This window comes from Ovis aries, chromosome 1, assembly GCF_016772045.2.
Source record: "Ovis aries strain OAR_USU_Benz2616 breed Rambouillet chromosome 1, ARS-UI_Ramb_v3.0, whole genome shotgun sequence".
Taxonomy (NCBI): Eukaryota; Metazoa; Chordata; class Mammalia; order Artiodactyla; family Bovidae; genus Ovis; species Ovis aries.
The window spans coordinates 10216951-10232494 of NC_056054.1; the positions used below are offsets into that span (position 1 = coordinate 10216951).

At 40.5% G+C, this 15544-nt stretch overlaps 1 protein-coding gene across 1 annotated transcript; it reads left to right on the plus strand.

The window, feature by feature from the left end:
- The first annotated feature begins 458 nt into the window (after nucleotides 1–458).
- LOC101109132 (small ribosomal subunit protein uS5) lies at nucleotides 459–1402 on the plus strand. Its single transcript, XM_012095332.5, is given in 2 exon segments — nucleotides 459–506; nucleotides 508–1402. Coding segments are annotated over 2 exon segments (882 nt in total). The 3' UTR covers nucleotides 1342–1402.
- The last annotated feature ends 14142 nt before the right edge of the window (nucleotides 1403–15544 follow it).

The following is a 15544-nucleotide window of genomic DNA, read 5'->3' on the forward strand; positions in this document are numbered from 1 at the left end:
AGAGTTAGAAAATGCAGGGGCTTTCTGGTGGTCCAGTGGTTAAGACTGCACTTCCACCGAAGGGGTGACAGGTTTGATCCCTAGTCTGGGAAACAGGATCCTGCATTCCACTAGGACAAAGGGAAAAAAGGAGAGAGAGAGAGAAGATGCAGACCAGAAAGGGAGACATTTACTGAAGACATGAATGACCACAGAAATACTGAACTCTCCTTAAAATTGTTAAATCAGTACTCATTAACTTCAAGTGGAATATGATAACAAGCCTATGTTAAATATGCACATTTCCTAATTTTTCCTTCTTCAATTAGTTGATTGACTTTTGCATTTCCAGGGCTTTTGAATATGTATATGTCATTTCTTCCTAATTATTAAAACCACTGGATTTGAGGGAACCCAAGGATATATTTTCTTCCATTTAAAATTTTAAGTTTTACTCTTCGTCTTCGTGAAAACACCAAATGGCGGATGACGCCGGTGCTGCGGCAGGGCCCGGAGGCCCCGGGGGCCCCCGGAATGGGAGACCGCGGTGGCTTCCGCGGAGGCTTCGGTAGCGGCGTCCGGGGACGGGGTCGCGGCCGGGGTCGCGGCCGGGGCAGAGGCCGCGGAGCTTGCGGAGGCAAGGCCGAGGACAAGGAGTGGCTCCCCGTTACCAAGCTGGGCCGCCTGGTCAAGGACATGAAGATCAAGCCTCTGGAGGAGATCTACCTTTTCTCTCTGCCCATCAAGGAGTCTGAGATTATTGACTTTTTCCTGGGAGCATCCCTCAAGGATGAGGTTTTGAAGATTATGCCTGTGCAAAAGCAGACCCGTGCTGGCCAGCGGACCAGGTTCAAGGCGTTTGTTGCTATTGCGGATTACAACGGACATGTCGGTCTGGGTGTCAAGTGCTCCAAGGAAGTAGCCACTGCCATCCGTGGGGCCATCATCCTGGCCAAGCTGTCCATCGTCCCCGTGCGAAGAGGCTACTGGGGGAACAAGATCGGCAAGCCCCACACGGTTCCTTGCAAGGTGACTGGCCGCTGCGGCTCTGTGCTGGTGCGCCTCATCCCTGCCCCCAGAGGCACCGGCATCGTCTCCGCCCCTGTGCCCAAGAAGCTGCTGCTGATGGCCGGCATCGACGACTGCTACACTTCTGCCAGAGGCTGCACTGCCACCCTGGGCAACTTCGCCAAGGCCACTTTTGATGCCATTTCCAAGACCTACAGTTACCTCACCCCTGACCTCTGGAAAGAGACGGTGTTCACCAAGTCTCCATATCAGGAATTCACTGACCATCTTGTGAAGACCCACACCAGAGTCTCCGTGCAGAGGACGCAGGCCCCAGCTGTAGCCACCACATAATTTTATAAAGGGAATAAAGTGAATGAAACAAAAAAAAATAAATAAAATAAAAAAAATAAAATTTTAAGTTTTAAATACTTTGGGACTTGAAGGAATCTTGCATTCCCACATAACCCTAGAATGAGACAAGTAATACTTTTGAATATCTTAAATATCTCATTTAATTTTTAATACCTCACAGATTTTGTGAAACTTGCAGCCAACAGCCAAAAGCATCATTCTACCAACTTTGAGTGCCCAAGGTTCTCCAGGGAACCCTAAAAAGACTCACGAGACCAAATATGCATGAGAAAAGTCAGAGGACCATGGAGAGACGACTAGATTTCCCTTGAAATAAAGAATCTGCTCCAGGTGTTCTAACAGCAACTGTTCGGTTCAGTTCAGTCACTCAGTCACGTCCAACTCTTTGTGACCCCATGGACTCCAGCATGCCAGGCCTCCCTGTCCATCACCAACTCCCAGAGTTTACTCAAATTCATGTGCGTTGAGTCGGTGATATCATCCAACCATCTCATCCTCTGTCATCCCCTTCTCCTCCCACCTTCAATCTTTCCCAGTATCAGGGTCTTTTCAAATGAGTCAGTTCTTCACATCAGGTGGCCAAAGTATTGGGGTTTCAGCTTCAGCATCAGTGTTTCCAATGAATATTCAAGACTGATTTCCTTTAGGATGGACTGGTTGGATCTCCTTGCAGTCCAAGGGACTCTCAAGAGTCTTCTCCAACACCACAGTTCAAAAACATCAATTCTTTGGTTGGTGCTTAGCTTTCTTTATATTCCAACTCTGACATTCATACATGACTGCTGGAGAAACCATAGCTTTGAGTAGATGGACCTTTGTTGGCAAAGTAATGTCTCTGCTTTTTAATATGCTGTCTAGGTTGGTCATAACTTTTCCTCCAAGGAGCAAGCGTCTTTAATTTCATGTAGTCACCATCTGCAGTGATTTTGGAGCCCCCAAAATAAAGTCTGTCACTGTTTCCACTGTTTCCCCATCTATTTGCCATGAAGTGATGGGACCAGATGCCATGATCTTAGTTTTCTGAATGCAACTGTTAGGGCTTCATAATCCTAGTATTATTTATTAATAACCAATGTCAAGATCACAGACATTTCTCTAAATCCCCTTGTGAACTTTACAATGCTTCCTATCAAATCTGTGGAGTCATCCGTTCATTCAACCTATACTGAGGCAAGCAAGAGTCTTCTCATTTATTGAAGGGCTACAGTGTGACTGGCACTAGGCTAGGCATCCATAGACATGACCTTACTGAATTTCTCAAGAATTTGCAAGATCGAAATTATTATCTCCTCCTTAAGAATGAGGAAACTGAAATTAAGATAGCAGCTAATTTGCCCAGGTTCTGCCAAGAAGGCACTTTGCTGATTATGCTGTGAAAGAAACAGGCTCACTCTGGAAGGTTTACAGTCTAATGGCAAGACAGACATACAAACGACTATAATATAAAACAAAAGAAATAAATGAGAAGATAAAAGTGCCAGCAAAATATCCAGAGAGCACACAGGAAGGGGAATTTTGTCTGAGTTGGTAGGGATAGGTATTTCGGCTGGGCCCCAAAGGATGAAAAGGGTTTTAAATAACATAAGCAGGTAGTCCCTAGAATATTGCTTGAGCACAGCCAGTGAAGTGTTTTGTGTTTGGGAGATAGCAACTGTCTGTGTGGCTGAAGCACAGAGAAGTAGAAGCAGAGAAGGGAAGTGAAGCCAGATCATGTATGGTCCTGAAGGCTATAACGTGGAGTGTGGACTTCATTTTGAAGGTAATCAGGAGCCAACAGATGATTTAGAGCAACAATTCTCAAGATGTGGTCAGTGGACGTCCCTGAGACCTTTTCAGAGTGTCCGTGGGGTTAAAACTATTTTAATACTAATAAATATCTTGCCTTGGGACTTTCCTGGTGGTCCTGCGGCTAGGGCCCTGTGCTTCCCATGCAGGGGACCCAGGTTTGACCCCTCATCAGGGAACTAGATCCTAAATGCCACAATTAAAGAACTCACATGCCTGCAATGAAGATTGAAGATCCTGTGTGTTGCAACTAAGACACGGAACAACCAAATAAATAAATTTTAAAAAAAAATCAGTACAGTTTCTATACACCAACAACTGATTATCTGAAAACTTATAAAAAGTAAATATTTTGCCTTTTTAAAATGATGGTAAAGAGCACATGCCATAAAATCTACCATCTTAATCATTTTTAAGTGTACAGTTCAGTAAGAAAGAAAGTGAAAGAAAGTGAAGTTGCTCAGTCATGTCCGACTTTTTGCGATCCCATGGACCGTAGTCTACCAGGTTTCTCTGTCCATGGGATTTTCCAGGCAAGAGTACTGGAGTGGGTTGCCATTTCCTTCTCCAGGGGATCTTCCTGACCCAGGGATCGAACCCAGCTCTCCTGCATTGCAGGCAGACGCTTTACCCTCTGAGCCACCAGGGAAGCCCCAAGTGCTAAGTATATTCATATTGTTGTGCCACCATCACATCATCCACTCCCCAAACTTTTTTTTTTCAGAACTGAAACTTTACACCCATTAAATAATAACTTCCTATTTTCCATTTCCACTAGCTCCTGCTAATCACCCTTTTACTTTCTGTTTCTGTGAATTGGACTCTATAGACACCTCATATAAGTGAAAGCGTATGGTATTTGTCTTTTGAGGACTGGCCTATTTCACTTAGCATAATTCTTCACAGTTCATCCATGCTGTAGAATGTGTCAGAATTTCCTTTCTTTTTAATGCTGAATAATATTTCACTGTGTGTATACCACATTTTGTTTATCCATTCATTCACTGATGGACATTTGGGTTGCTTCCACCTCTTAACTATTATGAATAATACTGCTGTGAGCATCAGTGTACACGTACCCCTTTGAGATCCTACTTTCAATTGTTTTGGATATATATACAGAAGCGAGGTTGATAGAACATATGATAATTTGATTTTTAAATTTTTTTGAGGAAACATCATAGTTTTCCATAGTTATTGCACCATTTTACATTGTTGTTTGCCTTTTTAGCTATGTTAACATTTTCACTGACATTGTAAATGTCAGTGGGTTAATGGGTTAATGGTGGGTCAGCATAGCCCAGTGGCCCCAGATTGTATCTGTATTCTTTGCACATAATCACAGTAAAACAAGTATTCTTGATGAAGCAGTAAAAAAAAATTCTTAATTTTAATTTTATTAAATTTTGACTTGAGCATATATCTTTTTAATATCTTGTGTGGCAAAATGTGATGAAGACATAAAGCACTTTGGCTGTGTATCAAAGTATGAAGTTTATTTCAAGGAAAAGCACTTGTGAGATTGTTTGAGCTGGGAGCAGATCTAGCAGCTTTTTCACATAACACCGTCTTTCCTTGAAAGAATAATTGATGAATGATGTTTATACAGACTTGCGTAATTGGCAGACAAGTTCCCAAAATAGACTGAAATGAGACTATTACCTCAAGGAAAACAACTGACAATATTTGTTGCCAATAATAAAATTCAAGTTTTTATGTGAAATTATAATTTTGGAAAACTTGTGTCTGCTACCATGACCTTGACAGGTCTGCAATACTTGAAGACTTTTACGATAAGGCTGATGGAGACATTAATGAATGAGATTTTTGATATTTTATAATGAAATGTGTCAGTGTTTGGAAGATTAGGGTAATGTGGTGAATCAATATTTTCCACATGACCAATGCCTGATGTTATAAAATTATTCATAGGTGGAGTATCTATTCAGGGTATAAGATAGATCAATGAATTTTAATGTAACAGAATACAGAATTCATTGATATGGCTTCAGATTCCACATTGAAAGTAGCCTTTCATAAATTACTCTGTGTATGCTGATTATTGGTGTCATGCCAAAGAAGAATATCCACATCCCCAAATGCTTTTAAAATACTTCTCCTTTTCTCAATAATACATCTATATGAGGTTAGGTTTTTTCATAGACTTCAACCAGAACAGCATATTGCAATAGATTGAATGCAGAAGATATGAGAATCCAGCTGTTTTCTATTGAGCCAGACACAAATGAGGTTTGCAAAAATGTAAAACACTTTATTTTTCTCTCTAATTTTTTTTATTTTGGAAAATATAGTTATTTTTCATAAGTTATATTAACACAGTGGATTTATTGCTATCATCTTAAGTAAATGAAAATATATTTTAATACATTCTAGCTCTAATTTTAAAAAATGGTAAATATACATAAACAAAAGCTCAATATTTATTTGTTTATTTTTGACAGCGCGGGGTCTTCATTGCTAGTTTGCTGCGAGTAGAAGCCGCTGTCTAGTTGCGGTCCGTGGGCTTCTCAGTGCAGTGCAGGACTTCTCATTGCAGTGGCTTCTCTTGTTGTGGAGCACGGGCTCTGGGGCACACGGGCTTCAATAGCCGTGGCATGTGGGCTTAATAGTTGCGGCTCCCCGGCTCTCGAGCACAGTCTCAGTAGTTGTGTCGGACAGACTTTATTGCTTGGAGGCACGTGGGATCTTCCCAGACAGGGATCGAACCCATGTCTCCTGCCTTGGCAGGTGGATTCTTTACCACAGAGCCACTAGGGAAGCCCCCAAAAGCTCAATAATTTTAAGAGTGTAAAGGGGTCCTGATATAAAGAACTTCAGAACTGGTGATTTAGGGGTCTAGTGCAACATGATTAGGGCTTTTAGGACTTTTTTTTTTTGGCTATGCCAGTTCTTAGAACTAGGTACGTGGGGCCTAGTTCTCTGAACAGGGATACAACCTGGGCCCCCTGCATTGAGTGTGAAGTCTTAGCCCCCAGACCACCAGGGAAGACCCTAGGACTGTTTTTAAGAATATAATTCTGAAGATGGTGTTTGGAAGGCCTGAAAAAGGTGAAAATTTAGAGGTATTGAAGTCAGTGAGGAAACTATTAAAATAGTTGTACTGAACGTTCCACAATCTGAATGCAAAGTAGGAAAAGAACAGGGAAAAGGTTTCAACCCAATAGAAACTTTAAGAACACTCAAAATTAAAAGAAAATGCCATTAAAAAAAATCTAACTGATTGCTAACTGAATGCTCAAAAAGTCTGATATTAGATGAAGGTAGGTGAAGGTACAGAGATATAGTCACATTTATACACAGCTGGAGGATGAATTGGGCTTCACAAAATATTGATATCTATCAATATTTAAAGTATCTATGTATGTTGATGCAGACATTTATAGTTTTAAGAATTTATACTACAAATATATGCACATTTGTTCAAAATTACACATACACATATATGCAAAGGAGAGAGTTTAAATGTTTGTAGAGGATAGTTAAATATTTGAATTAAGCTATCCATACAATGTGGAGAAGGGAATGGCAGCCCACTCTAGTATTCTCCCCTGGGGAATCCGGGGGAGAGATCCCTCCCCGCATGGACAGAGTAGCCTGGCAGCCTGCAGTCTAATGGGTCACAAAAGAGTCGGACATGAATTAGTGACTAACACACACAAACAAACCATAAAATGACATAGTATGAAGTCACTGAAAAGAAGGAATCAGTTTTTATGGGTACAAATATAGAACTATCTCCAAAATATATTGTTAGTGAAAATAAAGACTGAGAAAAATGCGCATAATGTGCTATCATGTGTGAAAAAAAAGTATGTGTGTGTGTGTGTGGTAGATTTATAACCTCTCAAAAGATATACAAGAAACTGTGATAGTAGCTGCCTCTGAAGTAGAGAATTAGATGGCTGAAAGACAGTAGAAGGGAGATTTACTCTTCCCTATATAACCTTTTATATCTTAAAAATTCACGTCAGATATATGTATTATGAGTCCAAATTTCATTTAAATGATTAAGAACAAGAAGATAGTTTCAGTGACAGTAAGAGTCTTATCTATGGTCGTGCATGAAATGGAGAGTGGGAGATAGATAGTACAGATAGATAGTGGGAGATAGATAGCACAGTTGTAAAAGTGGCATTGATTGGTTTTTAAATCTTTTTTTGGCTATGATGGATCTCAGTTCCCTGACCAAGGATTGAACCCTTGTCCCTTGCTGTGGAATTGTGGAGTCTTAACCAAGCAAGTCCTCAGTTCAGTTCAGTTCAGTCGTTCAGTCATGTCCGACTCTTTGCGACCCCATGAATTGCAGCACGCCAGGCCTCCCTGTCCACCACCAACTCCCAGAGTTCACTCAGATTCATGTCCATCGAGTCAGTGATGCCATCCAGCCATCTCATCCTCTGCTGTCCCCTTCTCCTCCTGCCCCCAGTCCCTCCCAGCATCAGAGTGTTTTCTAATGAGTCAACTCTTCACATGAGGTGGCCAAAGTACTGGAGTTTCAGCTTTAGCATCATTCCTTCCAAAGAACACCCAGGACTAATCTTTAGAATGGACTGGTTGGATCTCCTTGCAGTCCAAGGGACTCTCAAGAGTCTTCTCCAACACCACAGTTCAAAGCCATCAATTCTTTGGCGCTCTGCCTTCTTCACAGTCTGACTCTCACATCCATACATGACTACTGGAAAAACCATATCCTTGACTAGACGGACCTTAGTCGGCAAAGTAGTATCTCTGCTTTTGAATATGCTATCTAGGTTGGTCATAACTTTTCTTCCAAGGAGTAAGCGTCTTTTAATTTCATGGCTGCAATCACCATCTGCAGTGATTTTGGAGCCCCCCAGAATAAACTCTGACAATGTTTCCACTATTTCCCCATCTATTTCCCATGAAGTAATGGGACCGGATGCCATGATCTTCGTTTTCTGAATGTTGAGCTTTAAGCCAACTTTTTCACTCTCCTCTTTCACGTTCATCAAGAGGCTTTTTAGTTCCTCATCACTTTCTACCATAAGGGTAATGTCATCTGCATATCTGAGGTTATTGATATTTCTCCTGGCAATCTTGATTCCAGCTTGTGTGTCTTCCAGTCCAGCATTTCTCATGATGTACTCTGCATAGAAGTTAAATAAGCAGGGTGACAATATACAGCATAGACATACTCCTTTTCCTATTTGGAACCAGTCTGTTGTTCCATGTCCAGTTCTAACTGTTGCTTCCTGACCTGCATACAGATTTCTCAAGAGGCAGCAAGTCCTAGAATTGATTAATTTTGATGACTGATTTTATTTTGAAGGTATGAGTGGTGTTGGGGCTAAAAAGAAAGATAATAAGGAATTAAAGATGATTTCATTTTCCAGACAGAATGATTGATGGCACCCATAAACCCTGTGTGTGCTCAACTGTGTCCAAGTTTTTATGACCCCATGGACTGTAGCCCACTGGGGTCTTCTGTCCATGGAATTTTCCAGGCAAGAATACTGGAGTGGGCTGCCATTTCCTACTCCAGGGCCATAACATTGAAAGAAACACAAAATAAAGAGCTGGTTTATGGGGGTGGTAGAGATGGGGTGAAAATTTATGAGTTTCAGACCCAGATGCTCCAATCATTTATAAGAAGACAGCTATAATTTACTAAATATATTTTTCACAAACATAGTCTCTTAAATTCAAACCAATAAACAAAATAAGTATATAAGGTAGGAATTACTATCCCTGCTTGATAGGAACAAAGTAGCCTCTACGATGTTAATAAACTTGCATAGGGCTGAACATCTATTAAGTGCGAGAGGTGGCTTTGAATTAAGTTGTTTTTGTTCTCCAAAAATGTTTTCCTCCCCATCTATCAGATGCCAGATGTTAAACTGGCAAAAGAGGCTAAAAGAACAGGTTGTGGACTTGAATAGACTTGAAGTCAGATCCCAACTCTGCTAATTCCTACCTGTATGACCTTGAGCAAGTTCCCTCAGCTTTCTAGACCTCACTTTCATCTTGGTGTTGTTTGGTAGCTAAGTCGTGTCTGACTCTCAGCGACCCCATGGATTGCAGCATGCAGGCTCCTCTGTCCTCCACTATCTCCTGGAGTTTGTTGAAATTTGTGTCCATTTAGTCGGTGATGCTATCTAACCATCTCATCCTTTACCACCCCCCTGGAAAATATCCTGATGCTAGGAAATATAAAAGGCAAAGGGAGAAGGGGGCGGCAGTATCTATAAATGAGATTTAAATTAGATGACATATCGAAAGGTTTTGGCAGACATGCATGATGGCTTAATACACAGCAGATCAACTGTCATATTGATTAGACATGGGATCTATCAGTACGGTAATTTGATAGTAAGACTTTTACATCTGGAGTTAAGGGAGGCGTACAGATTTACTTCACATAATGATAACCAGTTTTTGCCATAATGGCTCTTGAAAAATTATTCCACTTTCCAGTCAATGACTTATTTTTCCCAATACTACAGTTTTTTCACTTAAAAATAGTAAATGTATGCTCTATTTTTATTATGTAATATTTCAATCCTGTGGTTTTCAGTAAAAATACACTCACCACTTTACTTGGCACAACAGATTTAGTCAGAGAATATCATATGAACAAATTTGTATTGGACTCTAGATTTAGACAAGCACAAATGTTTTGTTTTGCATATATACACAAAGTGAGAAAAATGAAGCATCTTCTAGGATCAGTTGAATGAGTGCTTATGTCATTTCCATTTTTCAAAGCACATTTGGAGTTAGCCTTTATTTTGCTCTAGAGATATTTTTCCCTGTTATAAACTTATTTTTAAGTGCAGTTCAAGTGCAAGAAAGCCATGAGCTTCTAAAAGATTGAAAAATTGATGCAAATGGCCAACAAAAGAATACACCTTCTAGTGAATAATTTTCCTGTACCCATCCTCCACCAACCACCTCTCACAAACAAGTCTTCTCTTCTTTTTTTGATAAGTTTAAAAGATTGATTGAATTATATTTTATGTACAAAAGATATTAACCTTCAAGTAGCTGTTCATTTGAAGATTAATATATATATATTACATGGTATGGGCTTTCCCTGTGGCTCAGATGGTAAAGAACCTGTCTGTAATGTGGGAGACCAGGTTCGATCCCTGGGTGGGGAAGATACCCTGGAGAAAGGAATGGCAACTTGCTCTAGTATTCTTGCCTGGAGAATTCCATGGACAGAGGAGCCTGGCAGGCTACAGTCCATGGGGTCGCAGCATCAGATATGACCGAGGAAATAACACACACACTGTATACCTCATATAATATTATATTATGCAATGGTATATATTGCATTATAATATTATTATGCAATTATATATTGTATTATATGCAATGGTATATACATGTGATAGATATCATGTAATATACCACATAATGGTATATATTTACAGTTACATATTATATTACAGTGATGTACCTTTATATATATACTATGGTATAACATAGTTATGATACTTAAATGAAAACAATTATATGTTATAAACCATGTTATAGCTATATATGCTATCATGTAATGATATGTGTGCTCAGTTGCTTCAGTCATGTCTGACTCTTTGCATTCCCACGGGCTAGCCCACTCCAGTACTCTTGCCTGGAAAATCCCATGGACTGAGGAGCCTGGTAGGCTGCAGTCCATGGGGTCGCTGAGAGTAGGACATGACTGAGTGACTTCACTTTCACTTTTCACTTCCATGCACTGAAGAAGGAAATGGCAACCCACTCCAGTGTTCTTGCCTGGAGAATCACAGGGACGGGGGAGCCTGGTGGGCTGCTGTCTATGGGGTCGCACAGAGTTGGACGCGACTGAAGTGATTTAGCAGCAGCAGCAGGCTACTAGGCTCCTCTGTCCGTAAGATTCTCCAGGCAAGAATACTGGAGTGGATTGCTATGCCCTTCTACATGGGATCTTCCTGGAACCCATGTCTCCAGCATTGCAGGTGGATTCTTTACTACTGAGCCACTGGGGAAGCTCATAATTGTATACATATCATATATAATATATATAATTTACATATGTGTATTTGCTGTGCACCATTATATATTATAATTAATATATTATCTACTATAATAGATTATAATATATACCATTATAGTACATAATATATAAACCTATTTTCACTGCTTAATAAATATATTTATTTGTTTATTTATTTTTACTTTAGTTGAGATAATTTAATATGCAGAGTTGGGACTTAGATCTTGGTGGAGGAGGCACAGCTGGCTGCTGATAGAATTTCAGGAGGGTACAAACAGGTACCATCGAGCTGGGACTCAGACCTCCAAAGAAAGATTGTGTGCTGCTGGTTCTAGGAATATCAAAAAAGCTGGAAGTTGGAACCAATTGATGCTGCCAGGGTGAAATGATCATTGATGGGAACAATGAAGGAGCCAGTCCTTTATTCTACCTCCAACATTGCAATCTCCCTCTATATCCTCTATTTCTTTATCTTTAAAAATTATTTGCAAATCTTGGGTTCTAAGTTGGCTCCCAAAGTTTCCATCTCTTGGTGTACACATTCTATAAAATCCCTACCCTCAAGAACGGGTGGGATCTATAAATATGATGAGCTATAATGTGTGATTAGGTTATCTTAAATAGCAAAAGTAAGGAGATTTTTGAGACGTAATAAGGTTTCATGTATGGATGTGAGAGTTGAACTATAAAGAAAGCTGAGCACTGAAGAATTGATGCTTTTGAACTGTGGTGCTGAAGAAGACTCTTGAGAGTCCCTTGAACTGCAAGGAGATCCAACCTGTCCATCCTAAAGGATGTCAATCCTGGGTGTACGTTGGAAGGACTGATTTTGAAGCTGAAACTCCAATACTTTGGCCACCTGATGCGAAGAGCTGACTCATTTGAAAAGACCCTGATGTTGGGAAAGATTGAAGGCAGGAGGAGAAGGGGATGACAGAGGATAAGATGGCTGGGTGGCATCACCAACTCAATGGACATGAGTTTGGGTGGACTTAGGGAGTTGGTGATGGACAGGGAGGCCTGGTGTGCTGCGGTTAATGGGGTTGCAAAGAGTCGGACACGACTGAGCGACTGAACTGAAACTGAAACTGAAAGGTTTCTATTCAGTTGACTTTCAGTTCAGTTCAGTTAATATACTATCTAGGTTGGTCATAAGTTTTCTTCCAAGGAGTAAGCGTCTTTTAATTTCAGTTGACTTTAAGGTAATCAAAAGGGAGATTATCCTGGATGGGCTTGACCTAATCAGCAGAGCTCTTTGAAAAGGGTTAGAGACAGAAAGATCTAAAGCATAACTGTCTTAAAGAAGCAAACTGCCCTGTTGTAGGGTAGTCTATATAGCAGGACATTGTGACTGGCCGCTAAGAGTTGAGGGCCTCAGCCCAATGACTGGAAGAAGTTGTGTCAGCCAACAACCAGCAAGTTTGGAAGAGGACCCTGAGCCTCAGATGACATCAAAGTCCTGGCTGACATCTTGATTTCAGCAGAGAAAGAACAGAACAGAGGATCCATCTAACCCATGTCCAGATTTCTGACCCATGTGTGTGCAAGCATGCTTAGTCCCTTCAATCGTGTCCAACACTGTGCAACCTGTGACTATAGCCCCCCAGGATCCTCTGTCCATGGGAATTCTCCAGGCAAGAATACTGGAGTGGGTTGCCATTCCCTCCTCCTAAGGATGTTCCCTATCCAGAGATCAAACCTGTGTCTCATGTTTCCTGCTTTGGCAGGTAGTTATTTTACCAATAGGGCCACGTGGAAAGTCCAAGACTGAGATAATGAATGTGTTGTTTGAATCCACTAAGTTTCTGATAATGTGTCATGCAGCAGTAGAATACTGGTATAGATGTGTATAAATGATCTATGGCGACAATGAGTCTGTATAACAAACCATCCCCAAACTCAGAAGCTTAAAGGAACTACTATTTATTACTTCTCAGTTCACCCAGGCTGCTCTTTTGACCTGGGCTGGTCTAGGCTAATCTCACTCAGACTTGTTCATGAATCTATAACACTTGTTGAATTGCCTGGAAGTTGGCTAGTCTAGAAAGACTTTAGGTGGGATGACCTGGCTTCTCTCCACATGGTCCCTCATTTTCCAGCAGGCTAGACTGTGTTTGTTCTCACGGTAATAACACGGTTAGAGAGAGGAATTAAAATTTACAAAAGCGAATTTCAAATTGTTTGCATCAAATTTGCTCAGTTCAGTCCAGTTCAGTCACTCAGTCATGTCCGACTCTTTGCAACCCCAAGGACTGCAGCATACCAGGCTTCCCTGTCCATCACCGACTCCCAGGGTTTACTTAAACTCACATCCATTGAGTTGGTGATGCCATCCAACTATCTCATCCTCTGTTGTCCCCCTTCTCCTTCTGCTTTCAATCTTTCCCAGTATCAGGGTCTTTTCAAATGAGTCAGTTCTTCACATAAGGTGGCCAAAGTATTGGAGTTTCACCTTCAGCATCAGTCCTTCCAATGAATACTCAGGACTGATCTCCTTTAGGATGGACTGGTTTGATCCGCCTCCAGTCCAAGGAACTCTCAAGAGTCTTCTCCAACACCACAGCTCAAAAGCATCAATTCTTTGGTGCTCAGCTTTATTAATAGTCCAGCTCTTGCATCCATACAGGACTACTTGGAAAAACCATCTCTTTGACTAGATGGACCTTTGTTGGCATAGTAATGTCTCTGCTTTTTAATAAGCTGTCTAGGTTGGTCATAACTTTTCTTCCAAGGAGCAAGCATCTTTTAATTTCATGGCTTCAGTCACCATCTGCTGTGATTTTGAAGTCCAAATAAATAAAGTCTGTCACTGTTTTCACTGTTTCCCCACCTATTTGCCATGATGTGATGGGACCAGATGCCATGATCTTAGTTTTCTAAATGTTGAGTTTTAAGCCAGCATTTTCACTCTCCTCTTTCACATTCATCAGGGGCTCTTTAGTTCTTCACTTTCTAAGGGTGGCGTCATCTGCATATCTGAGGTTATTAATATTTCTCCCGGCAATCTTGTACTCCAGTCCAGCATTTCTCATGATGTACTCTGCATATAAGTTAAATAAGCAGGGTGACAATACACAGCCTTGACATACTCCTTTCCCAATTTGGAACCAGTCTGTTGTTCCATGCCCAGTTCTAAATGTTGCTTCTTGACCTGCATACAGATTTCTCAGGAGGCAGGTCAGGTGGTCTGGGATTCCCATCTCTTGAAGAATTTTCCACAGTTTATTGTGATCCACACCGTCAAAGGCTTTGGCATAGTCAATAAAGCAGAAATAGATGTTTTCCTGGAAGTCTTTTGCTTTTTTGATGATCCAACGGATGTTGGCAATTTGATCTCTGGTTCCTCTGCCTTTTCTAAATCCAGCTTGAACATCTGGAAGTTCGCTGTTCACATACTGTTGAAGCCTGGCTTGGAGAATTTTGAGCATTACTTTACTAGCCTGTGAGATGAGTGCAAGTGTGCAGTAGTTTGAGCATTCTTTGGCATTGCCTTTCTTTGGGATTGGATGAAAACTGACCTTTCCCAGTCCTGTGGCCACTGCTGAGTTTTCCACATTTGCTGGCATATTGAGTGCAGCACTTTCACAGCATAATCTTTTAGGATTTGATGTAGCTCAACTGGAATTCATCCCATTAACTAAAGCAAGTTACATGAGAAAAGAAATTAAAATGTAGCCATATAGAGTTGTGAAAAAGTATTTATAGTAGTTTTAGTCATAAGAGCCAGCAACAGGAAACAATCCAAATGTTCATCAATAAGAGGAAGACTAGACAAACTGTGGCATATTCACAAAATGAGGTATTACTCAGCAATAAAAGGATGAACAAGTGATACAAGTAACAACACAGATGAAAATAAAGAATATTATGTTGAGCCAAAGAGGTCAGACCTAAAAAAGTACTTGTGAATAAATCCATTTATTTACCTAGAGAATAGGTAAAGCTAAGGTATGGTGATAGAAATCAGAATAATGGTTAAAGGATATGAAGGGTGAGTGGAAGGGGCATAAGGGCATTCTCTGGGTTCATAGAAATGGGCTTCATCTTGACTGGAGTGCTGGTTACAATTATATGTTAATTTATCAGAATTCACTAAACTTGATATTTTATGTTTTTACTTGTATGCTTTAGATCTATACATTTCAGTTATCAAAATTTTACCTTAAACAAACTGATGTAGTAGTAAGAACATAAGCTTTGGTGTTAAAAAGCCTTGTATTTGGACACCATTTCCAATTCCTAGCTATGTAAAGTCACATAATCTTTTTAAAAATATTTATTCATTTATTTTATTTGGCTGCAGGAGGTCTTAATTTACACATGCTAACTCTTACTTGTAGTGTGTGGGATCTACCTAGACAGCATATTAAAAAGGAGACTTTGCCAACAAAGGTC